The 22,305-nt window shown below is 44.5% G+C and overlaps 1 protein-coding gene across 1 annotated transcript in view; it reads left to right on the forward strand.

Annotated features, from left to right (window-relative positions):
• Htr3b (5-hydroxytryptamine (serotonin) receptor 3B, ionotropic) overlaps positions 1 to 19,295 on the forward strand; it is a 44,785-nt gene extending 25,490 nt beyond the window's left edge. Inside the window, exons 4-10 of the mRNA XM_005378625.1 lie at positions 5,617 to 5,661; positions 5,992 to 6,101; positions 7,154 to 7,323; positions 7,819 to 7,976; positions 17,863 to 18,073; positions 18,211 to 18,393; positions 19,060 to 19,295. Of these exons, the coding sequence (XP_005378682.1) occupies positions 5,617 to 5,661; positions 5,992 to 6,101; positions 7,154 to 7,323; positions 7,819 to 7,976; positions 17,863 to 18,073; positions 18,211 to 18,393; positions 19,060 to 19,295 (1,113 nt within the window). The remainder of the gene's footprint in view (positions 1 to 5,616; positions 5,662 to 5,991; positions 6,102 to 7,153; positions 7,324 to 7,818; positions 7,977 to 17,862; positions 18,074 to 18,210; positions 18,394 to 19,059) is intronic.
• The last annotated feature ends 3,010 nt before the right edge of the window (positions 19,296 to 22,305 follow it).

The raw sequence follows: 22,305 nt of genomic DNA on the forward strand, positions 1-22,305 counted from the left end.
TTGTGCTTGCCAGGCAGGCATTTGTGGCACTGAGCTACAAATTTTTCTTTTAAAGGGATGCTACCCTATGCATATATCTGTCTAGTCTGTGTACTGCGCAAATCCACATGTACTATTTTCACAAACTAGAAGCCTCTCTGCCCCAGGCTCAAGCTCAATTCTTCAGAATGGTAGTCTTGACCCTTTGCACAAAGGACGGTGGCTGGAGAATTGACTGAACAGTTAGTTTAAAATGCCTTTACTGGGGAACTGTTATTCTGCTTTTATGTCATGAACTCTCCAGGGTTATGGATGGAACTTTGGTATTGTACTAAATATGACAGCAGCACAAAGGTTATCTAAATGACTCCAGCTTTGAACCTAAACCAGCAAGGCAACTGCATTATATATTTTATTTCACATGTCTTCATTTTAATTTTTCCATCTACTTATTCTCTTCTAAGGATATAGTTTTGAGAATTCTTTAATGGTTTATACTGGCCTTTTTAGTTTTAAATTCACTAAGAATGTCATTGAGACACTTTCTTTTTCTTTATTAATACTTTTTTTGGAGACAGGGTATCACTATGTAGCCCAGGCTGGCCTCGAACTCATGGCAATCCTCCTGCCTCAGCCTCCCAAGTGCTGGGATTACAGGCATGTGCCACTATGCTTGGCTGTTAATACATTTTTTAAAGGTAGTTTATTGAGATTTAGTTCAACCTCAAAGTTTACCACATGATGGCACATGCCTATAATTCTAGCACTTTGGGGGGCTGAGGCAGGAGGGGCACAAATCTGAGCCTAGCTTTGGCAGTTTGGCAACTTAGTGAGTGAGACCCTGTCTCAAAATTTTAAAAAGTGGAGGTGCTAGAGATGTACCTCAGTGTAAAGGCCCTGAGATCAATCCCCAGTTACACCAAACACACACACAGACACACAAATCACCAATTTATAGTATACAATACAGTGGGTTTTAGTATAGTCACAAAGTTTTGCTATTAACACCACTAATTCCAGCACATTTTCATCTCCCCAAAGGGAAACCCCATACTCACCCCCTACTTGTTCTCTAGAACTATTTTCACTTTGTTTTTTTTGTTTGTTTTTGTCTTTTTGAGACGGGGTCTCGCTATGCAGTTCAGGCTGGTCTCAAGCTCACTTTGTAGCACAGGCTGGTCTCAAACTTGCAGTGATCCTACTACCTCAGTCTCCTGAGTGTTGAGATTACAGGCATGCGCCACCACGCCCAGCTCACTCTTTTCACTGTGTAAAATGGAATTCTGTGCACATTAATCAACAACTTCCCACTCCTTCTTCCCCAGCCTTTGGGACTCACCATTCTACTTCCTGTCTTAAAAATATTGCTACTCTGTGCATCTCATATAAATGGAGTCTTGCAGTATTTGTCCATTTATGACTGGCTGGTTTGACTCAGCATAATGTCAAGTTTCTTGATGTTGTAGCGTGTGTTAGGATTTTCTTCCTTTCTAAGGCTGAGTAATATTCCAATTTATGTGTGTACCAAATTTTGTTTACCTATTTGCCCATTGATGGACATGTGGATTGCTTATTCCCCTTGGCTATTATGGATAATACTGTTTAAATGGGATGAAAATGAGTGCACAAATACCTAAGTCCCTACTTTCACTTTTTTGGGATCTACACTTAAACTGCTGGACCATATAGTATTTTCATTTTAAAAAATTTGACAGGGGAATACCACGCCATTTCCAAAGAAGCTGAACCTTTTTACATTCCTACCAACAACATGCAAGGGTTCAAATTTTCCTCACCAACACTTGTTATCTTGTTTACCTATTTTTTCCCCATCTGCATCTCATTGTGATTTTGACTTGCATTTTCTGATGATTAGTGATTGCATTAGTCAATTCAGGCTGCCATAACAAACGCTACAAACTGAACGCCTTACACAACAGAAATGCATTTCTCCTAATTCTGAGGGTTGGCAGCCCAAGATGAAGGCATTGGGAATTTGATTCTTGGTGAGGGCCCCCTACCTGGTTTATAGATGGTCATCTTCTCACTATATTTCTGCATGGCCAAGACAGATCTTTCTCTCTTCCTCTTTTTAAGTTTTAAAAAAAAATTATGGCATAGTAAGTATACATATTTATGGGGTATACTGTGACATCTCCATATAAGTATACCCTGATTATAAATCAAGTACACCCCATAAATCTGTGTTATTAGATCAAGGTCATTGGCATAAGTATTACTTCAGACGTTTCTTTGTGCTGCTTCAAAATCAAAATCACCTTCACCACCTATTCTGAAATACTGGATTAACTGTTGTCAATCACCACCATCCCGCTGTGTTAAAGAACAGTGAAGGGTGTTCTTCCTACCTAATTATTCCCTCTGCCTACTAATCATCCTTTCTCCATCTCTCTACCCCATACCTTGCCCATGCTCTGATCAACACTATTTTATTCACTACTCCTTTGTCTTAGTTACTTTTTTATTGCTGGGACAAAATATCCAACACCCACAAGTTAAAAGAGGAAAGGTTTATTTCGGCTCACAGTCTGTAGAAGTCTCAGGTCATAGTAGGCTGGATCCAAGGCAGGGTGGTATGACAGAGGGGAATGGCAGGGGAGAAACAGTCCATGGCAGGGCAGGCAGGAAGCAGTGCAATTCCTTCTTCCTTCCCTTTTTGTTCCATCCAGGCTACCAGCTTTTTGGTGGGTGCCACTCACACCCACAGCGACTCTTCCTTCTTCAGTAAGTCCATCATCCATACCCAGAAATACACTAAGCCAATCAGTGAAGTACTCTAGTATCATACACCCATCCAGTCCCCTCACGAAAGCCCCACCTGTGAGTGCATGAGGCTTTAGGGGGACATCTAGATATAAGCCATAACATCCTTTGAGATCACTCTTTTAGCTGCTGCAATAAGTAAGAATATGTGGTACTTCTCTCTCTGTATCTTTAATGTATCTCTCTATATACATATATATTTATTAGTGCCTATTAATTTTTATAAAACATTGGCCTTTGATGTGACTTTTTAATACATGCATATATTCTAAACTATATCTATTTTCCCACCACCCTCCTTTATACCACCTTGCCTTTGATTCCTCCCTCTTGTCTCATAATAACCTCCCTTCTACTTTTATGTCATCTTTTAAAGATATCACATATTAGGGAAAACGTGGTATTCATCCTTCTCACTCTGGCTTACCTGCTTACCATGATCTCCACTTACATACATGTTCTTGCAAAAGACATAATTTTGTTCTTTACAGTTGAATACTACTCCATTGTGTATGTATTTTTGTTATCCATCTGTTGATGGGCACCTAAGCTGGTTCCATATCTCGGCTATTGTGAATTGTGCCACAATAAACATGGGTATGCAGGTATGCTGACTTCAACTCCTTCAGTTATATACCCAGGAGTACTGTAGCTGGTCATATGCTAGCTCTGGTTTTAGTTTTTTAAGGCACCTCCATACTGATTTCCATAAAGGCTGTACTAATTTTCATTCCTACCAGCAGTATAGAAGAGCTCCCTTTCCTTTGTATCCTCACCAGCTTTTACTGTTTCCTGTACTCTTGCCAGGCAGGTGCTGGTGCCACTGAGATATATATCCCTGGCTGTTTCTTGTGTTCTTGATAGTCATTCTGACTGGAGTGAGAAGGAATCTCAATGTAGTTGTGATCTGCATTCTCTGATGACAGAAAATGTTGAACATTTTTGGCTATTTGTAATTCTTTTGTTTTGTTTTCTAGTTTTGAGGATTGATTGAATTCACATCCTTCACGCTGAGCTACATCCCCACCGACTTTTTATTTTTTGTGTATCATATACTTAACCATAACATCCTTTGAGATCTTCAAAGGGTGAAATGGGCTTCCCTAAGTTGCACAGGCTTGTCTCAAACTTGTGATCCTCCTGCCTCAGCTCCCCGGAGGGCTGGGATTACATGCACACACAACCACATCTGGTTTATTTTTCTTTTTCTTCCTCTCTTTTTTGGGAGGCTTGGTAGGATATGTTGCAGAAGGGTCTCACTATATAGATTTAGGCTGGTCTCAAACTTACTATATTGTTCAAGTTAGTTTAAACTCATGGTAGTCTTCCTGCCTCAGCCTCCCAAGTGTTGGGGTTACAGGCATGAGCCATACACCTGACTCCTTTCTACCTCTCTTGTTCATCTTCATGGCTTGGTGGTTTTCTGTATTAATAGGGTTGGCTTCTCTTTCTCTTTCCCTTGTCTGTTCTATTATTCCATGTTGAATTTTATATTTTCATGGTGGTAGTTATCATCCTTACATTTCTAGCATAGGACTCCAGTAAGCACTGCTTTAAATCTGGTGAAATAACTTTCCTCATTTTTTGTTTGTCTCGCCTCTTTCTCTTCTTGTGTGAGAGAACCAGTCCCGCAGGATGAGTATCCCGACATTCTGGCCTCACTTAACCTTAACGATTGTACTTTCTAAAGTCCAAATCTGGGTGTTAGACAGTCAATACACAACCATTTTTTAGGGGAGAGGGACAACAATTTGACTCCTAACAATGACATTAAGCATCTTCTTGTGGAAATGTGTGTACCTGCTTTGGCCATGTGTCTATTCAAGTCCTTTGCTCATTTTTAAGTAGGATTGCTTTGTTGTTGTTGTTGAGTTGTAGAAATTCTTTACATATTCTATATCTAAATCTTTTATCAAGTATATGATACACAAATATTTTCTCCCAGCCTGTGAGTTATAGTTTTATTTCCTGATGGTGTTCTTTAATGTTACCAAGTATTTTATTTTCATGAAATTGTATTTATTTTCCTTTTGCTGCCATATCTAAGAAAACACTGCCTAATTCAAAATCATGAAGAGTTTCACTCTCACTTCAGGCTTATTGTCCATTCTCAGGTAATATCTGTATACACTGTGAAATATTCCTCTTCTTATATTCCCCAAGAATATCATAGCTTGAAAACATTCTTTATGAGATTAGATATGGGAAAAATGGTAAAGACCTTTTTTGTTTGTTGTTTGGTTGCTGTTCCTGAGGATTTTTAAAAAACACGGAATCACTGCAGACATGAGAAATAACACCTAATAAATCCTCTGAAATGTACCACATCTACATTAAGTTTATTCAGTTTGTTTTGTTGAATTTTAACAAAAATTGTTAAAATTGTTTGCTTTTCTGAATTTTAAAATTCAGAGAAATTTAAGCTTAACAGGAATGGCTGGCAATATTAACTGAAATAAGAGTTTTTGAAAGATTATGAATAATATCTTGATTACAAATAAAACTGTGGTCTCATCTTTTTAGCTCAAAATTGGCCAAGACTACCTATCATTTTTTAGTTTGATTAATAGCAGAGTAAGTAATTAGAGTGGAAAAGAGATTAGCAAATTATTCAAGATGTCAAGTGTAGTCAAAGTGCCATTTTGTTGTAGATAATATAGGAAAGTTCAAGCGACAGGTGTACATAATAAATAGGAACTGAGAGTATCCAGGTATTGAAGGGTAGGCAATGTGTTTAAATGAGTACTATTTGGTTAGATTTGCTTTTCTTCCTCTGAATTATCATACTATTGTATTTGCCTTTGATTCCTTGACATTCTAAGATTTGGTATGGATTTTCTTTTTGCTTTGCAGGACATACAGAATCAAAAATTAAAGACGAGCGTGTGGTACTGTGAGGTAAATGATTATGTTTGCTTCTGTGCATACTGGATTTTTGATCTGGGTCTGCTTGAAAATACAATTTTTCTAAGGAACAGATTTTACCTTTGCAGTTGTTTTCCCTTAGCTCTGCAGCAGACCTGGTCTGTTAGAATCCGTGCAGGATGTATGGCCATATATTCTGCTTGGGGCCACCCCCTTGAGGAACTGGACAGGAAGTTCTCTCCCCTAACAGAGAGTACTCGGGGGCTGACACACTGGATCATTAATCTAAAGCTCTTCTGGGGTCTTTAGTGAGACTGACCTCACCCTGTTTTGATAAAGTTCTTTTCTGGCTACTCCTCACAGGTTTGGTCTGATGAGTTCTTGTCCTGGAACGCCAGCATGTTTGATGAGATTAGAGAGATCTCTCTGCCTCTCAGCACCATCTGGGCCCCTGATATCATCATCAATGAGTTGTAAGTGCACCGGCTGTGTTGCTGCGGGGTTTTAGACCACTTAAAATCAGACCAGTTGACTGTTACTTTCAATCATTCTTACTTTTTTTTGTTTCTCAAGTTGAAAGGAAGCATCCTGTTGGGCATATTCAGGGGAGAAGTATCAAGAGCTGGCATCACGTAAGACAAAGATTTGATTACTGTGCTTGAGGTCACTCTAGCAGATGAATGAACCTATGGATACGGGGGAAAAACTCCCAACCTGAAAGATATCTGGGACGAGTTCCTGTTCTCTAAAATCAAAGAATGCATTTTTGGAACAATGGAGGTTAAGAGCAGAATATACCTATTGAGGGAAAGAAAGCTTCTGTCCGAGAGAGGGACAGAAGGGGGGCCTGAGTGGGTTGCCCAGGAACTTGTGTTTTCTAGGGATTTTTATAGAGAAAACCACAAGGTGAGGCAGGTCCAAGGTGGAAAACATAGGAACTCGCTAGGTGGGCATGAGGTGGGAGAAAACTATGGTCAGCCAGTAAGATGACAAGTATAATTGTTTAGGTAAAGTTGGTTAAATTGGGATCAAATGGGGAAGCAAGTCACGTAGCAAGCGAGTATGAATACAGAACAGGGGCCTTTCCTGTAGGGAGTTGGGCTAATGACTCTACCTGGCTTCTTCAAGGTGATTGCTACCTATTTAGAACATCAATCCCTGAGGTCCATCCCTGGGGAACTATGTGGGCGCATCTGTTTAATCTTTTGTCCACAGCTGGAGGTGTCTGTCTCCCCCACAGTTGCAAGGTATCTCCTCTTCGGTACTGGCTTCTTCAAGGGCCTGACCCTGGCTGACTGCCTATAACATTTTTAATATTTCTATCGAACTCAGCTGCCTATCACACTAGGAGACTATCACTACATCTTTGCCAGGGTGACTCATCTCATGGGAAATGCAATTCTCTTCGCAGCGCTAGGCTATTCCTAGGTCTCATAGTCACTATCACCTTAAAATCAATTCTGTATATGTTTTGAAATAACTAAAACCCTCTTTATAACTACAAGTGCTCTTGTGTCTCCTACAGTGTGGACACTGAAAGATCTCCTGACCTTCCCTATGTTTATGTGAACTCATCTGGGACCATTAAGAACTATAAGCCCATCCAGGTGGTGTCTGCATGCAGCCTACAGACCTATGCTTTTCCCTTTGATATCCAGAACTGCAGCCTAACCTTCAATAGCATTCTGCACACAGGTAAACTGAGACATACAGTACACTAGCTGGGAAACCACCTGTGCTGGGTTGGCATATATATTCTCTCACAATTGAATGAGATGGTAATCAAGTTATATAATCATTTCATGTTTACTTTTAAAAATGTAGATCTCTTCTTGCAGGTATTTGGCTCCTGCTACAATTCAGACCAGATAGAATGGGATAACCCACTGCTGCTCTTAATTTGTGGTTACAATATCAGGATGTTACTGTTATTGAGAATGGTATAGAATCACAGAACAAGTGCCTTCATTCTGTGCAGAGGGGACACCAAGCCTTACATGTATAGTTTTCTTCATTTTAATGACTAGAACAATTTTATTCTACATCTTCACTGCTAATTCAAATGAGGTCAATAAGGCTGGGCATGTAGGGGGAGGAGAGAAGGGAAGGATTTGAACTGGGAGTTGGAAAATGGGTTGATGTTGGCACCTCCTTCTCTCCTGGGAAGTAAGCTGTTTCTGTCATTTACAGTGGAAGATGTAGACCTGGGCTTTCTGCAGAACAGAGAAGATATTAAGCATGACCAAAAATCATTTTTGAATGACAGCGAGTGGGAGCTGCTTTCCGTGTCCTCAACATACAACATCTTGCAGAACAGTGCTGGAGACTTTGCACAGATTCAGTTTAACGTAGGTTTTTCTTTTTCCTCTCCCATTGCCCATTTCTCCGCAGTCCTTGTCCTTCTCCGTCGGGTTCAGGAATCTCTGCTTCACTGCACGTCCTCCTTTATTATCACACAAGAGAGCCGGGCAGTAATCCCAGCACTCCGGAGGCTGAGGCAGGAGGATCATTGTGAGTTCAAGGCCAGTCTGGGCTACAAAGTGAGCTCAAGGCCAGCCTGAACTGCAAAGTGAGACCCTGTCTCAAAAACAAAGCAAAACAAAACAAAAAACAAATCACACAAGAACAGTTAGTTCACACAGCTCTGGGTATCTACCAAGATCAGAGGTTCAGTGAGAGAACTTGGGATCCTATTGTAGATAGTTCACCAGGGAAAGCAAAGAGAATGGCATTCAGACACCAGAGCCCTGAGCAACTCCCTTCAGCAGGAATCCTCAAACCTTTCAACACACGGCAACATTATCACTTCTAATTCTACCGAGAAAAACAAGCAGACTCACCACCACTCACAGGTGGGAAGTCTATCTGAGTAATGTGATTGTCCTGTTTTTAATTAAGTAATTATAAATTAATCTCAGATGCATACAATGCTCATGTTAAGAGCCTGGGAGTCTGAAGGGATTAGCTAATAGTCACCTGCAGGACTCACAGCAGACCCTGGTGGCTTCTGACTCAGAGAAAACAACTGCCAGAAGGGATGTGCTGAACCTCTGCTCCTCCCACACACCCCTGAGAATGCTGTCCAGTGCATTGTTCCTGGAGAAATTTGTCTGTTGGGGCCTTAGGCAGTGGTAGGTGGGTGTAAGACAGTGGAGTCTGTCAATTTGCACCCCAGAGGCAGCCATTCTCTCTCCTTTTTTTTCCTGGCAAATGGTCCTGCCAAGCAGTCAGCAGAAGGCTCAGCCTGTGTATTTAGCAGTGCATTGGCTTTTCTATGCAGAACTGGCCAGGGGTAGTGGAGGGGGGTGAGGAGGTCCCTCTTCCCCTGTAATGGATCCAATTGGAAAACAGAGACTTCAGGCAAGTTGTAATTGCACACAAGATGAATTCTCCTTGAAGGTGAGGCACACCTTTGGAAGAAGAAGGAGCAGGACTAGACCAGTGATGGCGAACCTTTTAGGACCAAGTGCCTAACCTGAAACCCAAAACCCTCTGCAAAATGCCAACACTGCAATTATATCTGAATACTGAGTTTTAGTTTAGAAAAAACAACTCATACATTTACATCTTTTGACTTAAAAAAAAAAACTACAGTAGCAGAGCTTTCAATGATACAAATAGCTTTTTATTGGAAGGTAAAAGTTTGCCTTTGTGCCAGGCATGATGGCGCAAGCCTGTAATCCTAGCCCTCAGGAGACTGAGACAGAAGGATCGCCGTGAGTTCGAGGCCAGCCTGGGTTCCACAGTCAGTTTGAGGCCAGCCTGCACTATGTAGTGAGACCCTGGCTCTGGAAAACAAAAGTTTGCATTTGGCATGCTTTTGCATATTTGCTGTTGTATACTTGCTGATAATCCATCAAACCTTAGCTCATACCTCCTCAGTGTGAAAGCAACACACGCCGCACTCGGGTCATCTGATAATGACTGGTGCTGCTATGCCTTTCTGAGCATGCGCAGGGTCTTTCTGTTCGCTGTTATCTGACGCTCGGCTGCTGGGGCAGTACTGGGCAACTTGGCTGTGTGGACAGAGAGGGTCTGCAAGCCCACTGCGGCCCACTGTTCCCCAGCACTGGACTAGACTAAAGTGCCATGGTTACAGTGGACGTGCTAAGAGTGGTGGTGAAACACGGTGTGACTGAAGGACAGGTATCCTCCTTTGGTTAGCAGAGTTGCGTGCAGCTTTCCAGCAAAACTCTTGTGAAGTTGGGGTCTCCTGGAGACACCTGGGGTTTAAACCTCACTACTGTATAACACTGGCTAGCAGCTAATCCCAAGTCCCACCTTCCTAGGAGTAGGATGAGGTTTGAGTTCTTATGTAGAATTCCGCTTGGTTTTTAGCAAAGCTTGTGCTGTGGCCTGCTTGTCCACTTTTTTTTTTTTTTTTAGCAAAAGAAAGGGAAGGGGAAAAGAAGCTTTTAAAAAAAAAAATTTTCAATGAGTTTCTTGGCTAAGAGTAAACACCTCATTAATTTTAAAGATAACAGCCTGCAAACATTATTAATGCAGCCCGAATAATGGAGAGCATTAAAGGGAAATGTGAGGGAGTAGCACGTGCAAGGTGGGATATCGTCACCTACCAAGTACTCCTGAGAACGCTGCACACACCATTACCTACACTGCACGGCGGAGACAAGCAGAGGCAAGAGATCGGGCAAGTAAACAGCAGCAAACGTGTGTGCATCTCTGCGCATGTGCGCACACGCTCAAGCACTCTCCGGGCGGCAGCGTTTGTAGTTACGTGTTGCCCTTTGCCTTAAATATTAATTTTTCTTCTCAACGTCAGCTGAAAGTTTTCTTTGTATTCCCTACATTTGGAATATGACGGATATAGCTGATAAGAAGATTGCTGACCAGGGAGGAGTCTTTCCCAGGTCGATGATTCATGCTTTAGGTCCTCTGTTCCCTTCTCTGCCCTGTTTCTCCCCTTTAGGCTGTGTGCATGGAGGCACGCCCCAGCGAGGCACCCACTTGATTCCTTGCTCTTGAAGACTTCTGCATGCCTTGGCCCTAGTGCCATGAGAGGGCTGGTTTCTACTCTGGTCCTCCAGAACAGAGTAGCGAAATGATCCTGTGTAGAGGCACAGGTCACGTTAGACAGACTTAGGAGTGATTCTGCAGCTTTGGAAAGACTTAACGTAGATTCTGCTACTATTACAATTCTCCATCTCTCTCAGCCTCTCAGCGTCTGCTTGCGCCCTGACTAGGCTCGCCGTCCTTGCTCAGTAGCAGACAGACAGCTCTGCATTCAGCATCTAAGACTTGCTGGTGTCTTTCAACCAGCCTTGCCAGTGGTGTGAAACCCAGAGCCCATCCCATGCCAACACCGGGCCTGCCAGGATCCTGACAGCAAAGGGCCATCTCTCTCCTAAACTAACCACCCACTGTGGCCCTGTCCAGGCTGTCCAGCAAGAGGGTGGGGACAGGTGGAGCAGGCAGGGGAGGTGACGATCTCATCTAAATACATCATCATCTTAGGCCTGTTGTACCCTGCTGCTGCTTATACTAAATCAAACACTGCGGATGCCCTGTTAGTTCCAGCTAATGTGCAATCAGAGCTGCTGGCTCCAGGACACGTACTGTTTATTAGAGGGCACCAGTGATGCTTTGGAGTCGGGCTACATTCCACAGGGGGCCCAGAGCAAGACACTTCTCCCCACAAGGACGTCTGTGTGCAGCCAGGCCCAATCCAGCAGCCATAGGAGGGCAGGTGTCCTTCAATACATTATTGAAGGTACCAGTTCCCAGAAGCAGCAGGGTGAGGTTTTGATCTGAACGGCAGTGACTTTTTTTAAGTGAAGGTAGAAGTGGGAGGAGGTAGGGATAAAATTTAGAAACTTCTGTTGGATGGAAAAGAGCAGACAGCTATGGGAGCTAAGCCAGCCCAGCCAGATACCTCACACTGAATGAAGTGTTCATTCAGGCGGGAGGTGGGGTACCCACAAAGCACTCCTAGGTAAATGAAAAGGTGCTTCTCTTTCCTTCCATTTTTCCATTGTAAGGTTCTTATATATACATATATTTTTTTTTTCTTTTTCTTTTTGAGACAGGGCCTTGCTATGCAGTTCAGCCTGGCCTTGAGCTCATTTTGTAGCCCAGACTAGTCTTGAACTTAAAACGATCCCCCTGCCTCAGCCTCCTGAGTGCTGGGATTACAGGCATGCGCCACCACTCCCGGCTCTATATTTAATTTTGTTGAGATTTCCATGGAATTCAGTTTATAAATTTGATAGAAGATCCTTCAGGGCACCAACAGAGGAGAAAGAGAGAGAGAGAGAAAGAGAGAAAGAGAGAGAGAGAGAGAGAGAGAGAGATTAGGGGCTTAGGAATCCTTCCCAGGTCACTCAAATCAATGCATGAATCATGGAGTTTCTGTGAGTCCAGCCCAACCCACAGTCAAGATCCAAGAAACTCTCACCCCAGTGCAAAGATCTTCTTTAAATGGAAGTAACTTTCCCATTCTTTCTGAACTGGGAACGTTGGGAGGGGCTAGGAAGAGGAGGAAAATGGGCTTCTGTATGAAGCGTGAGCCTGGGCGTCAAAATTCCAACTATGTCATAAAGACGGTCATGCAAAATTGAGTACTGGTGGGGTCTACCATCAAGGAGGCAATTATGGGCTAACCTTGGGGCCTATTGCATCTCCAAGGAGCTCTCCACACACACATTCTGAATTAGATTGATCTCTTTCATTAACATCAATAGGCTCCAAATACCTTTGTGTACTTATTATTACCTGGCTTTAATGGATAATGAAATTGTGGCATAATATTGCTAACACCTGAAGGGTGTCTAATGGAGAACACGGACTGAAACTAAAGTGCTTTTTCTTCCTTTTCTGTTGAATTTAAAGGCACCAGCTCCTTTAGCCCATTAGAAATGATGGGCTTTAGGCAGGTAGGGGTGGTTTCGCAGAGATCAGTGCCTCACTGAGCTGGCGATACTTCTTTCCAGCAAAAGCAGGGGTTATGGCTTCTGGCATGATTTATGAGAGGCAGCCTGTAGAAAGACTGGCCTCAGTAGGATCGCCCCCAAATGGGGCACCTCCTCACTGCCATCCCATTGGGACTAGCGGTAGCATTATTAACAGACTCCAATACATTTCAGTGAGTGTCTTTTTGAAGTGCCAGTTCCAATGGTAAACACAAAGATGAATAAAAGTGGCTCCTGACATCTATCTTGGACCTCAAAGTCTGCCCAGGGAGACATGATAACAACTTCAAGACTGAACACTTGATGCTAGGCACCAATCAAAGAGTCTGTAGATGTTTACATCTGTGAGGTAGGCCCTCGAAGTATCTGGATGTTTACACGTGAATGGACTGAGGCCAAGAAGTTAAGGTCACGAGGTGACTAGTGAACTAGTGGAGACTGGCCTGGAGCCCAGGCAATCTGACTCCAGAAACCGTGTGCCTAATCCTACACCACGATGACGCAGTTAAAGGCAATGCAGCGCCTTCCGGTCTGTTCTTCGGCAGCTGCACGCTGTGCCTTACCAGGCAAGTCACCTGCAGTAGCTTCTCAAGGAGCCATCACAAAGCACTCGGTGGCCTAAGCCAATGGCTGGAAGTCTGGCATCAAGAAGCCCAGTCTTCTGGGCATTCCCAAGGAGAATGCCAGCAACCACTGGCATTGCTTGGCTTATAGACCCATTGTTCCATCTGCTCCCACCTGCACTTTGTGTTCTCTTTGCATGTTTCTTCTCTTCGGAGGCCATCAGCCATACCGCATGAAAAGCTCCTCTTACCCTAGGATGACTTCATCTTAATTAAATGTATCTTCAGTGATCACATTTCCCAATTAGATCATATTCTGAAGGACAGGAAGCCTTGGGGACACTGTTTGCCATAGTAGAGTCTACCATACCATGACCCTTAAAACTCACATCTGTCTCATGTGCAAAATACATTCACCCACCTCAGCATTCCCAGAAGTCCTAGTCTACTCTATCACCAACTCTAAATCCAAAATAATCACCTAAATATCAATGCAGGAAGTCCCAAGTCTCACCACCTAACTTATATAAACTATGTGTACACTCTGGTCATGTTCCATTCTGGGGCAAAATTCCTGTCCAGCCACAGACTTACAAAATATCCAACCACCAGAGTTGGGTTCATGAACCTGTAAGGCAGAGTCCAGGAGAAAGGCCTGTCCCATTAATAATCTAATTCTAGGGGCTGGGGATTTAGTTCAGTGGTGCAGCGCCTGCCTCCCAAGTGCAAGGTCGTGAGTTCGATTCCTGGCACCAGAAAAAAAAAAAAAAATCTAATTGTAGCATTTAGGATCGTGCCTGGCACCCTGTTCACACTCAATTATTTTTTGCTGAACAAAGGAGTAAAGGACACTGAAGATCAAGTGATGTCATGAAGAAAAAGTTTCTGAAAACTATATGATAAAATTAGTTTTTTAAGGTTGCACTGGACTTATAGAGAAAATTAGTCTAATCTGAAGGGAACATTGCCTGTAAATCAACCCAAAGAAAAAAGGTGGGTTCCTTGTTCTGGAAGAGAATCAAACTAGTAGGGACTATTTGGTCTATTTTAGGAGTGGGAACATGCCTCATCCTAAAGGTAAGAGAAGAAGGGATGAGGTGGTTCTGAGGGGGTTACAATTTTATAATCCAGAGACAGAAAAGTTCTGTTTTGTTTTGTTTTGTTCTGTTTTGTTTTGTTTTGTTTTGTTTTGTTTGAGACAGGATCTCACTATGGAGCCCAGGCTGGCCTTACTTCGATCCTCCTATCTCAGCCTCCTGAATGCTGGGATTACAGGCATGTGCCCCTCAAAACCAGCGGGAAAATTCTTTGCTTTATGTCACAGCAGAAGTGAATTGTCCACGTTTGTACTTATGTTTTTCCTCTCCAGCACTCAGCTGATGCTGACGTCCAGTGAACAATAGCTTGCTGACAGAATCTGACATAATCTGTAGGTCTCACTGCAAAATCAAAATGTGAAGCCTCTTATTCAAAACTTATTAAAAACTTGTGAACAGCACCAGCACAGCAGTAAGCCAAGTTCAGGGCTGTGTGAGCCTGCTCAGCTCTCTCACCCACGAGACCAGCTGCCTCCTAACCTCTTAGCTCTGTCTTCCCAAACCTCTCCCCTGATCCCTCCAGGACTATGTGGTCTGACAAACCGGCACTCCTCAGGAATTAGGGGGATTTCAGCTTTGATTTACATTTACTGTCTGCATCAGCCCCTGGGTAGAGAGCAATCATCTTCACTGTATTTAAAGAGCACAACAGATCTCAGACCCACACAAGATGTTTGATAAGGCAAAAACAAACTATCTTAAGAAAAGCAGGGCCGGGGTAGTGGCGCACACCTATAATCTCAGCACTTGGGAGGCTTTGGCAGGAGGATCGCCTACATTTTAGGCTAGCTAGTTTCTGCTGCATACTGAGACCTGGTCTCAAAAACAAAAAAGAATAGGAAAGAGTAGGAACACAGAGCCACAGAGAGGTTACCTCATGCAGGATCTCGTAGACTTGCTCAGGATCACTTAGAATGGAGGCCCTGGAAAACTCTTCTCCCTTGATTTTAAGTCTGAAATCTTAAAATTTTGGCCAAACCAACATGCCCACTTGTACTTTTCCTAATGGAGATATTCTTAGACTTTTCTTGCCCTTCATGCAATCTCTGCCAAGGGGGAAATTCCCATTTCTACCCTCCAGAGACAGCAGACCTGATCGCCACCCAACCCCATGAAGCCAGATCCCCTCTAGCCCAGGCTGGGTCACGAGGGACTCTGAGACTTGAGCTCTTTCTCCTGCCCACACTGCCCACTATCTCAATCACATATGATGACAGGACCCGGAGAGCTGCAGGCTGGTGACAGATAATTTTGTTATTGTTTTTCTCGTTGGATGCGCTTTGGTAGAAATGTGTTTTAACCAAATTACTGCAAGGCAGTGAGTATTGCTCTGGTGTAGGTGTTTGCAGCCAATTACACTTAATATGAAAGACAACAGCCAGATTACAATCCACCAAATGGCTCTGGCCTGGCAAGCTCTGCTGAGCTGAGCTGGGATGGGCTCCCGGACCTGGTGGCTGGGGAGCCCTCATTCCGATCGGTTAGCTGGGCTCTGGACTGCCCCGGCCAGGCTGCTCCCCTGCCGTCCTCTGCCCCACTGCTGGGCGCCGCCTGTCATCTCTGCCTTGGCTTCTGGAGCAGGAGTGGGAAATGAGACAGAAGGGCGCTGTCCTTACTGAAGACGCCCAGATCCGGTCGAATGTGCTGCCATGGAAAAGTGCAGGAGGAGTCTGACACTGGGGGAGCACGCCCAACTCTGCCGCCGTCTCATCTTACGTAAGGGGGCTAAGCTGTGTTTTTGGAAAGCTGCAAAGTGGAGCATGTTCCTTACTAACAAGTTAGCAGTGAGGATTATATAAATCGCACCGTTTGAGTAAAATGCATGCAGCACTTTGTCCGACAGGACAGGTAGAAAGCATTTCATTGTTTGGTAAATCCAACAAACAAGATTCGAAGCATTATTTGTCTAAATCCAGTAGCAAAGGGCCTAGGATGTTGTTCATTTACTTGATAAACATTTGTTGAATATCTACTATGAGAAGAGTCTCATTTTTGCTCCCTGGAGGATTATCACTATCCTAGAAACGGTATGAAATGAGGTTCACAGTCTAGCGGGGGAAGCAGCTCAGCTTCATATTCCCTGGTTTCTTTTTAGGCAGGATGAGAAGAGTAGGTGTTGCTTAAAGACATTTTTCCTGTCACTATCCCAGAGAACCTAGCTATAAAACAAGGCAGTAATAGTGATTTTAGGAGGCTCGAATTCCAAGCTATAAAGCTAATCTGTGTGGATCCACAGTACAGACTAAACTGAATAGCTTTGTTTGCCCTACTCTAGGGGAACCCACATCCCCTGCTCCTCCCTCTCCTTGCTCCTAGAGGCTGAGCTGGGGCGTGCAGAGATGGGAGCTGTGATCAGGGGAGAAAGGCACAGGAGCAGGGACAGGAAGTTGGAAGGAGTTGGCATGTGGTCACTGTCAAACTGGCTGTGTCCCCAGGAGAAAGCCACAGCGCTTGCCTGTCTGCTCAGCCTGCTCTCTCCTCAGGTCTGGCTGCTACTCCCAGCCCTTGACCCCTTCAGGCCGAGGGGTAGTATCTGTTCACTCAGTCCCCAGAAGTCCTGAAGTACTCATCTTCTTTTAGGGGGTGGGGACACTGGGAATTGAACCCAGGACCTTTGCACTGAGTTACCTCCCCAGTCCTGTTTGTGTCTGTTTGTTTTGAGACAGAATCTTATTAGATTGCTTAGGCAGGGCTCCAGGTTGGGATCCTCCCACCTCAATTTCCCAGAGAGCGGGGATTACAGACAGGAGTCACCAAGTTTGGCCCTGCTGTTATGGTGGTTTCTTTATACCATGACCACATCTTGCAAAGAGTCTCTTTGTTGAGCCCACCTCAAATTTACTCATTTTACTGTGCTACTTGTTCCCACTCAGACTCTGATAGATCCCATAGTGCCAGGGAGCTCACATTCCAAGAGACTGGAAAACTAACTGGGAAATAATGCACAATAATTTTGCATAACAAGTGGTTTAGGATAAGGAGGATTTTTTGTTTTGTTTTGTTGTTTTTGAAACAGGGTTTCATTAAGCAGATCAGGCTGGCCTTGAACTCACTTTGTATACCAAGCTGGCCTCAAACCTGTAGCAATCCTCCTGCCTCAGCCTCCCAAGTGCCAGGATTACAGGTGTGTGCCACCACACCTGACCAGGTTTTGGTGTTAAAATAGTTTTGCGCCAACTGTGTACATTTGGACAAGTAACTCAACCTCTTTGAACCTCACTTTCCCTGCTTGTAAAATGGAAACAACAACAAAACTCAGCCCTTAAAGTTGTGAATAAACATGGGATACATTTAGTCTAATGCCTGGTACATAAGCGATAAATAAATGATAAGTGCTTCTTATTTTAACTATCAATAACATTAACATTAGCTCTGGGGCTGGGGAGATAGCTCAGTGGCAAAGCATCTGCCTGCCAAGTACAAGGTCCTGAGTTCAATTGCTGGTTCACAACAAAAAACATTAGCTCTACATGAAAGCTTAAAAGACATCTTTTTTCCTAAATGACAAAATAACCTCAAACATATTTCTAAGATAAACTACATAGACTGCAAAAAGATTGAGATCTGAGGGAGTATTCCTGGCCACGGATTTGACCAAGTGCTAGTCCATCAGTGTAGATTAAACAGAGGCTTTTCTCTGGCCAGGTGGTGATTCGCAGACGCCCCCTGGCCTATGTCGTGAGCCTGCTGATTCCCAGCATCTTCCTAATGCTCATGGACCTGGGGAGCTTCTATCTGCCCCCCAACTGCCGGGCAAGGATTATATTCAAGACCAGCGTGCTGGTGGGCTACACTGTCTTCAGGGTCAACATGGCTAACGAGGTGCCGAGGAGTGCAGGGGGGACCTCTCTGATTGGTAAGCAGCCTCAAGACCACCTGACACCCATCGTGCACCGGTCCAGGGAGAGACCTGTGGCTGCCTTTCGGAGGACAGCAGGGAGAGGCCGCAGCTCGGGCTAACTCTATCGTCCCTGCTCTGCTGTTCTCCCTTAGGTGTCTTCTTCACAGTCTGCATGGCCTTCTTAGTGCTCAGCTTGTCTAAGTCAATCCTCTTGGTCCAATTTCTCCACAACGAACAGTGCAGTGGGCGAGAACAGCCCCTCTTATGCCTTCAAAGGGGTGCTGATGCTGAAGGATCTGGAGTGGACCCCAGGGCCCCGTGTGCTGGGGGAACAGGTTTGTGAGAAGCCCTGAGCTCCCTCCCCTGCCTTGCTTTATCCCTCTGGGCACCAGTGTCCACTGGCAAAGCACCACATGCCAGACTGTGTGAAGAACCCGAAACAGCTGCTCCTGACGCCCTGTGTTGCAGTTTACATTACCTCTCCAGGACCAAAGGTCACCTCCTGCTGAGGTCATTTTAGCTGGAGGGTCAGGTCCTCAGTTATCCTTAGCTTGTTTCATTTTCCAGCTTGCTCTGACGTGAACACACACACACACACACACACACACACACACGCACAAATGGCGAGTGGTTGTATATATTGGAGTCCCAGTCGCTTAATTTGAAAAAACACATAAATCATCCCCCAGCCCCTACAACTCCAACTGAGTCAATTGGGGCTGGTCCCTAGCTCTGAAAATCTCCTAGGTGAATCTCCCCTCCTTACACTCTGCTTAGACAACACAGCTCTGCCGTGTGCTCCAGGCCCTCTTTCAGCACAGCTGTGCCTACTCTAAGCAGGGAGGGCAGAAGTCCCTGACCCCAATCCCAACCCACTGCCCAGGGTTGCCTACCACCTCCCTTGAAGGCTGAGGCCAACAGCTTCAAGGCAAAGCTCAGCTGCCCTTGTTAGCCTCTGGCTCACCTAATGTTTTGCTCTATTGTTTTGCTCTATCATGCAGAGTCCCCAGTTTATCAAGAGCACCAGGCCCAGACAGGGGCCCTGAAAGAAGTCTGGTCCCAGCTTCGATCCATCAACAACTCCCTCCAAACTCAGGACCAGGTGGACCAGCAGGAGGCTGAGTGGCTGGCTCTCCTCTACCGCTTCGACCAACTGCTCTTCCGAAGCTACCTTGCCATGCTGGGGCTCTACACCATCACCCTGTGCTCTCTCTGGGTTCTGTGGAGTGGCTTGTGAAAACTTAAACTGCTGGCCTTAATCACCACGCTCTCTAGCACTTAGGGAAGCTGAAATATTTCTTTTCTTTTTCTTTGTCTTTTTGAGACAGAGTCTCGCTGTGCAGTTCAGGCTGGCCTTGAGCTCACTTCGTAGCCGAGGCTGGAATCGAACTCGCAACGATCCTTCTCCCTCAGCCTCCCGAGCGCTGGGATTACAGGCATGAGCCACTACGCCCGGCCTTGAAAATATTTCTGAGAGGAGATGGAAGGGGGAGGAATGATGATTTTAACTCTATTTTTTTTTAATTTCTTTTTTTTCCGGTACCAGGAATTGAACTCATGACTTCATGCTTGCCAGGCAGGCGCTGTGCCGCTGAGCTAAATCCCCAGCCCCGAGGAATGATGATTTTAAAAGCTTCCCACCCACCTCTTTTGCCTCTTTTTTTTTTTTGAGACAGGGTCTCATTATGCAGTTCAGGCTGTCCTTGAGCTTACTTTGTAGCCCAGGCTGGTCTCGAACTCGCAACAATCCTCCTGCCTCAGCCTCCCAGGTGCTGGGATTACAGGCATGTGCCACCATACCCAGCAGCCTCTTTTCATTGAGTCCTAGAACACACACTATAGACAATAGGTGATCCAGGAATAAACTGTTTAGGATGAACATGCATAAACAAAACAAGGTGTACAGTGAAGAGTAAGCCTTCGCTCCCCAGGAACCTAGCCATCTCTTTCAGAAAACACCTAGGCACGCGCATGCTTATATGTATGCCTAAACTGTTGTTTAAGAGTATAAGATCCTCCGTCTCCCAGCTCTGCCTTTGTCACTTATTCAGTCATTCATTCAACTAAACCTTTACTGAGTGTTGATTGAGAACTAGGAATTATGCTAGATACGCCAGAGAATGGAAAATAAGTGGTCATGGAGTATTCTCCACTTGATTTGATTCCCAGAACAACCTTGAATCGATCAGAACACAAAACTCCTGCCCTCTCTGTACCTCCTGAAGCTCTCGTTCCCACTCTTCCGGCTCAGGCACTGCCCTCATCTTCCTTTTGTGCCATGGAGAACCCAGCGCCAAGGCTTCCAGGCCCAACGCGGCACAGCACGCAGTGAGCACCACCATGTGGGAGGCACTGAGCTGGGGCAGGTCCTTCCATTCCAGGAACTTATAATCCACTCTCCTCGGACTAGTCAGCTGCTAGGGCACCTTAATAAAAAGCTGCAGCCTGAGCAGCAACTTGAACAAACAGAAAGTGATTTTCCCATTACTCTGGACGCTGGAAGCCCGAGATCAAGGCTCCAGCAAAGGTGATTTCTTCTGAGACCTCTCTCGTTGGCTTCTTGACTGCTGTCTTCTCCTGCATTTTGACGTAGTCCTTCCTCTACCCATCCACATACCTATGACTGTTTCCTCTTCCTTAAAGGGACACCGGTCCTTGCAGATTAGGGTCCATCCGAATGCCCCCATTTAACCTTAACTACTTCTTTCAAGTCACTGTCTCCAGATAGTCATGTTCTGACGCACTAACAGCTAGATTTTGGAAGGACACAAATCAGTCCGTAACTTGCATGCAATTGTGGAGACTTAGCAATTTCAAAATCTTCCAGGCAGACCAGCAGGCTGGAGACACAAAGAGAGCTGTAGTTTGCATCCGGAGGTGGTCTGCTGGCAGGATTCCCTCTTCTGGAAGACTCAGTCTTTTTAGGTCCTACTTTTTGTTTTTGTTTTTGTTTTTCCAGTACCAGGAATTGAACTCACAGCCTTGTGCTTGCCAGGCAGGCGCTGTGCCACTGAGCTAAATCCCCAGCCCGACTCAGTCTTTTTAAAATTAAGGTGTTCAACCAACTGCATGAAGCCCACCCACATTCTGGAGGGTCATCCATTCTATTCCAAGTCTACTGATTTAAATATTGAACTTATCTACCTATGAAATAAATCAGACATACAAGTTTGCATATCACATGGTTTTTCCTATATGAGAAATCCAAAATATAAACAAAGAGCAAAATAACATATAGACAATAGATCTTTATCATACAGGAAGGCAACTGAGAGACAGAGGACTGGGGGAAGAGGCGGGCTAAAGGAGATTTTAAAAGGGGAATTGTGGTATGTTGTATATATGTACCAAGTCCTACAAGGAATGCATTATGCCATGACATCTATCTATCTATCTATCTATCTATCTATGGAAAGGGACAAAAGAATTAAGATATGTCCTTTACCAAGTCCCTACAATGAATATAATCATTTTACTACAAAAATATACTAATAAAATTTTTTTGAAATAAATAAATATTGAACTTATCTAACAAATACCTTTACAGACACATCTAGGATTGACCAGAGACTAGGTCCATTACCAAGCCACGGTGACACATACAGTCAGCCATCATGGTCCCGATGGCTTCTTAGCCTCCCTCTGTGGCACAAACACTCCTCCAGAATGGAAGAGCCCTGGCACCTGGCACCTGGCCGCTGGGGGCCTAACTCTCTCTGGCGCAGATGCTCTAGTAGCATGGTCTGCAGCAATTATCCTAACTTATGTCAGGTCCTGTGACCTCATACCTGAATTATAAGGTCAGAATTCAAGCCTTTCACAAGATATCCTTCCCTTTGTGTCTGACTTTCTTGGTTTCTCATTATTTCCTACCATGGTGTTCAGCAGCCAACCGAGCCTGCGTCTGATCCTCCCCAGGAGGGGTGTTTCCACCCAGGTTTCTAATTCTACTTGACATATTCTTCTTTGGCTTCACCAATCTGTGTGTCAGCTCTGTCTCAGAGTCTGCCTCAAAATAGCCTTGTTCTCCCACCATTTTCACCTGATCACCCCCGAGTTTCTATCTTTGTTCCTGCATTACCTTATATCTTTCTTCCTTGTAATGTTTTACAGCCCCTTTGTATACGTAGTGTGTGTGTGTTTGAGAGATTTGTCCTAAAGACCACATTACAGTAGCTGCCCTACTTACCCCCATTTCTGCCCAAGTCCTTCGAGTTTTGCACATGATGACTTTGCAATAGCATTTG

The sequence above is a fragment of the Chinchilla lanigera genome, unplaced genomic scaffold (genome assembly GCF_000276665.1).
Source record: "Chinchilla lanigera isolate Chin_1 unplaced genomic scaffold, ChiLan1.0 scaffold00011, whole genome shotgun sequence".
NCBI lineage: Eukaryota > Metazoa > Chordata > Mammalia > Rodentia > Chinchillidae > Chinchilla > Chinchilla lanigera.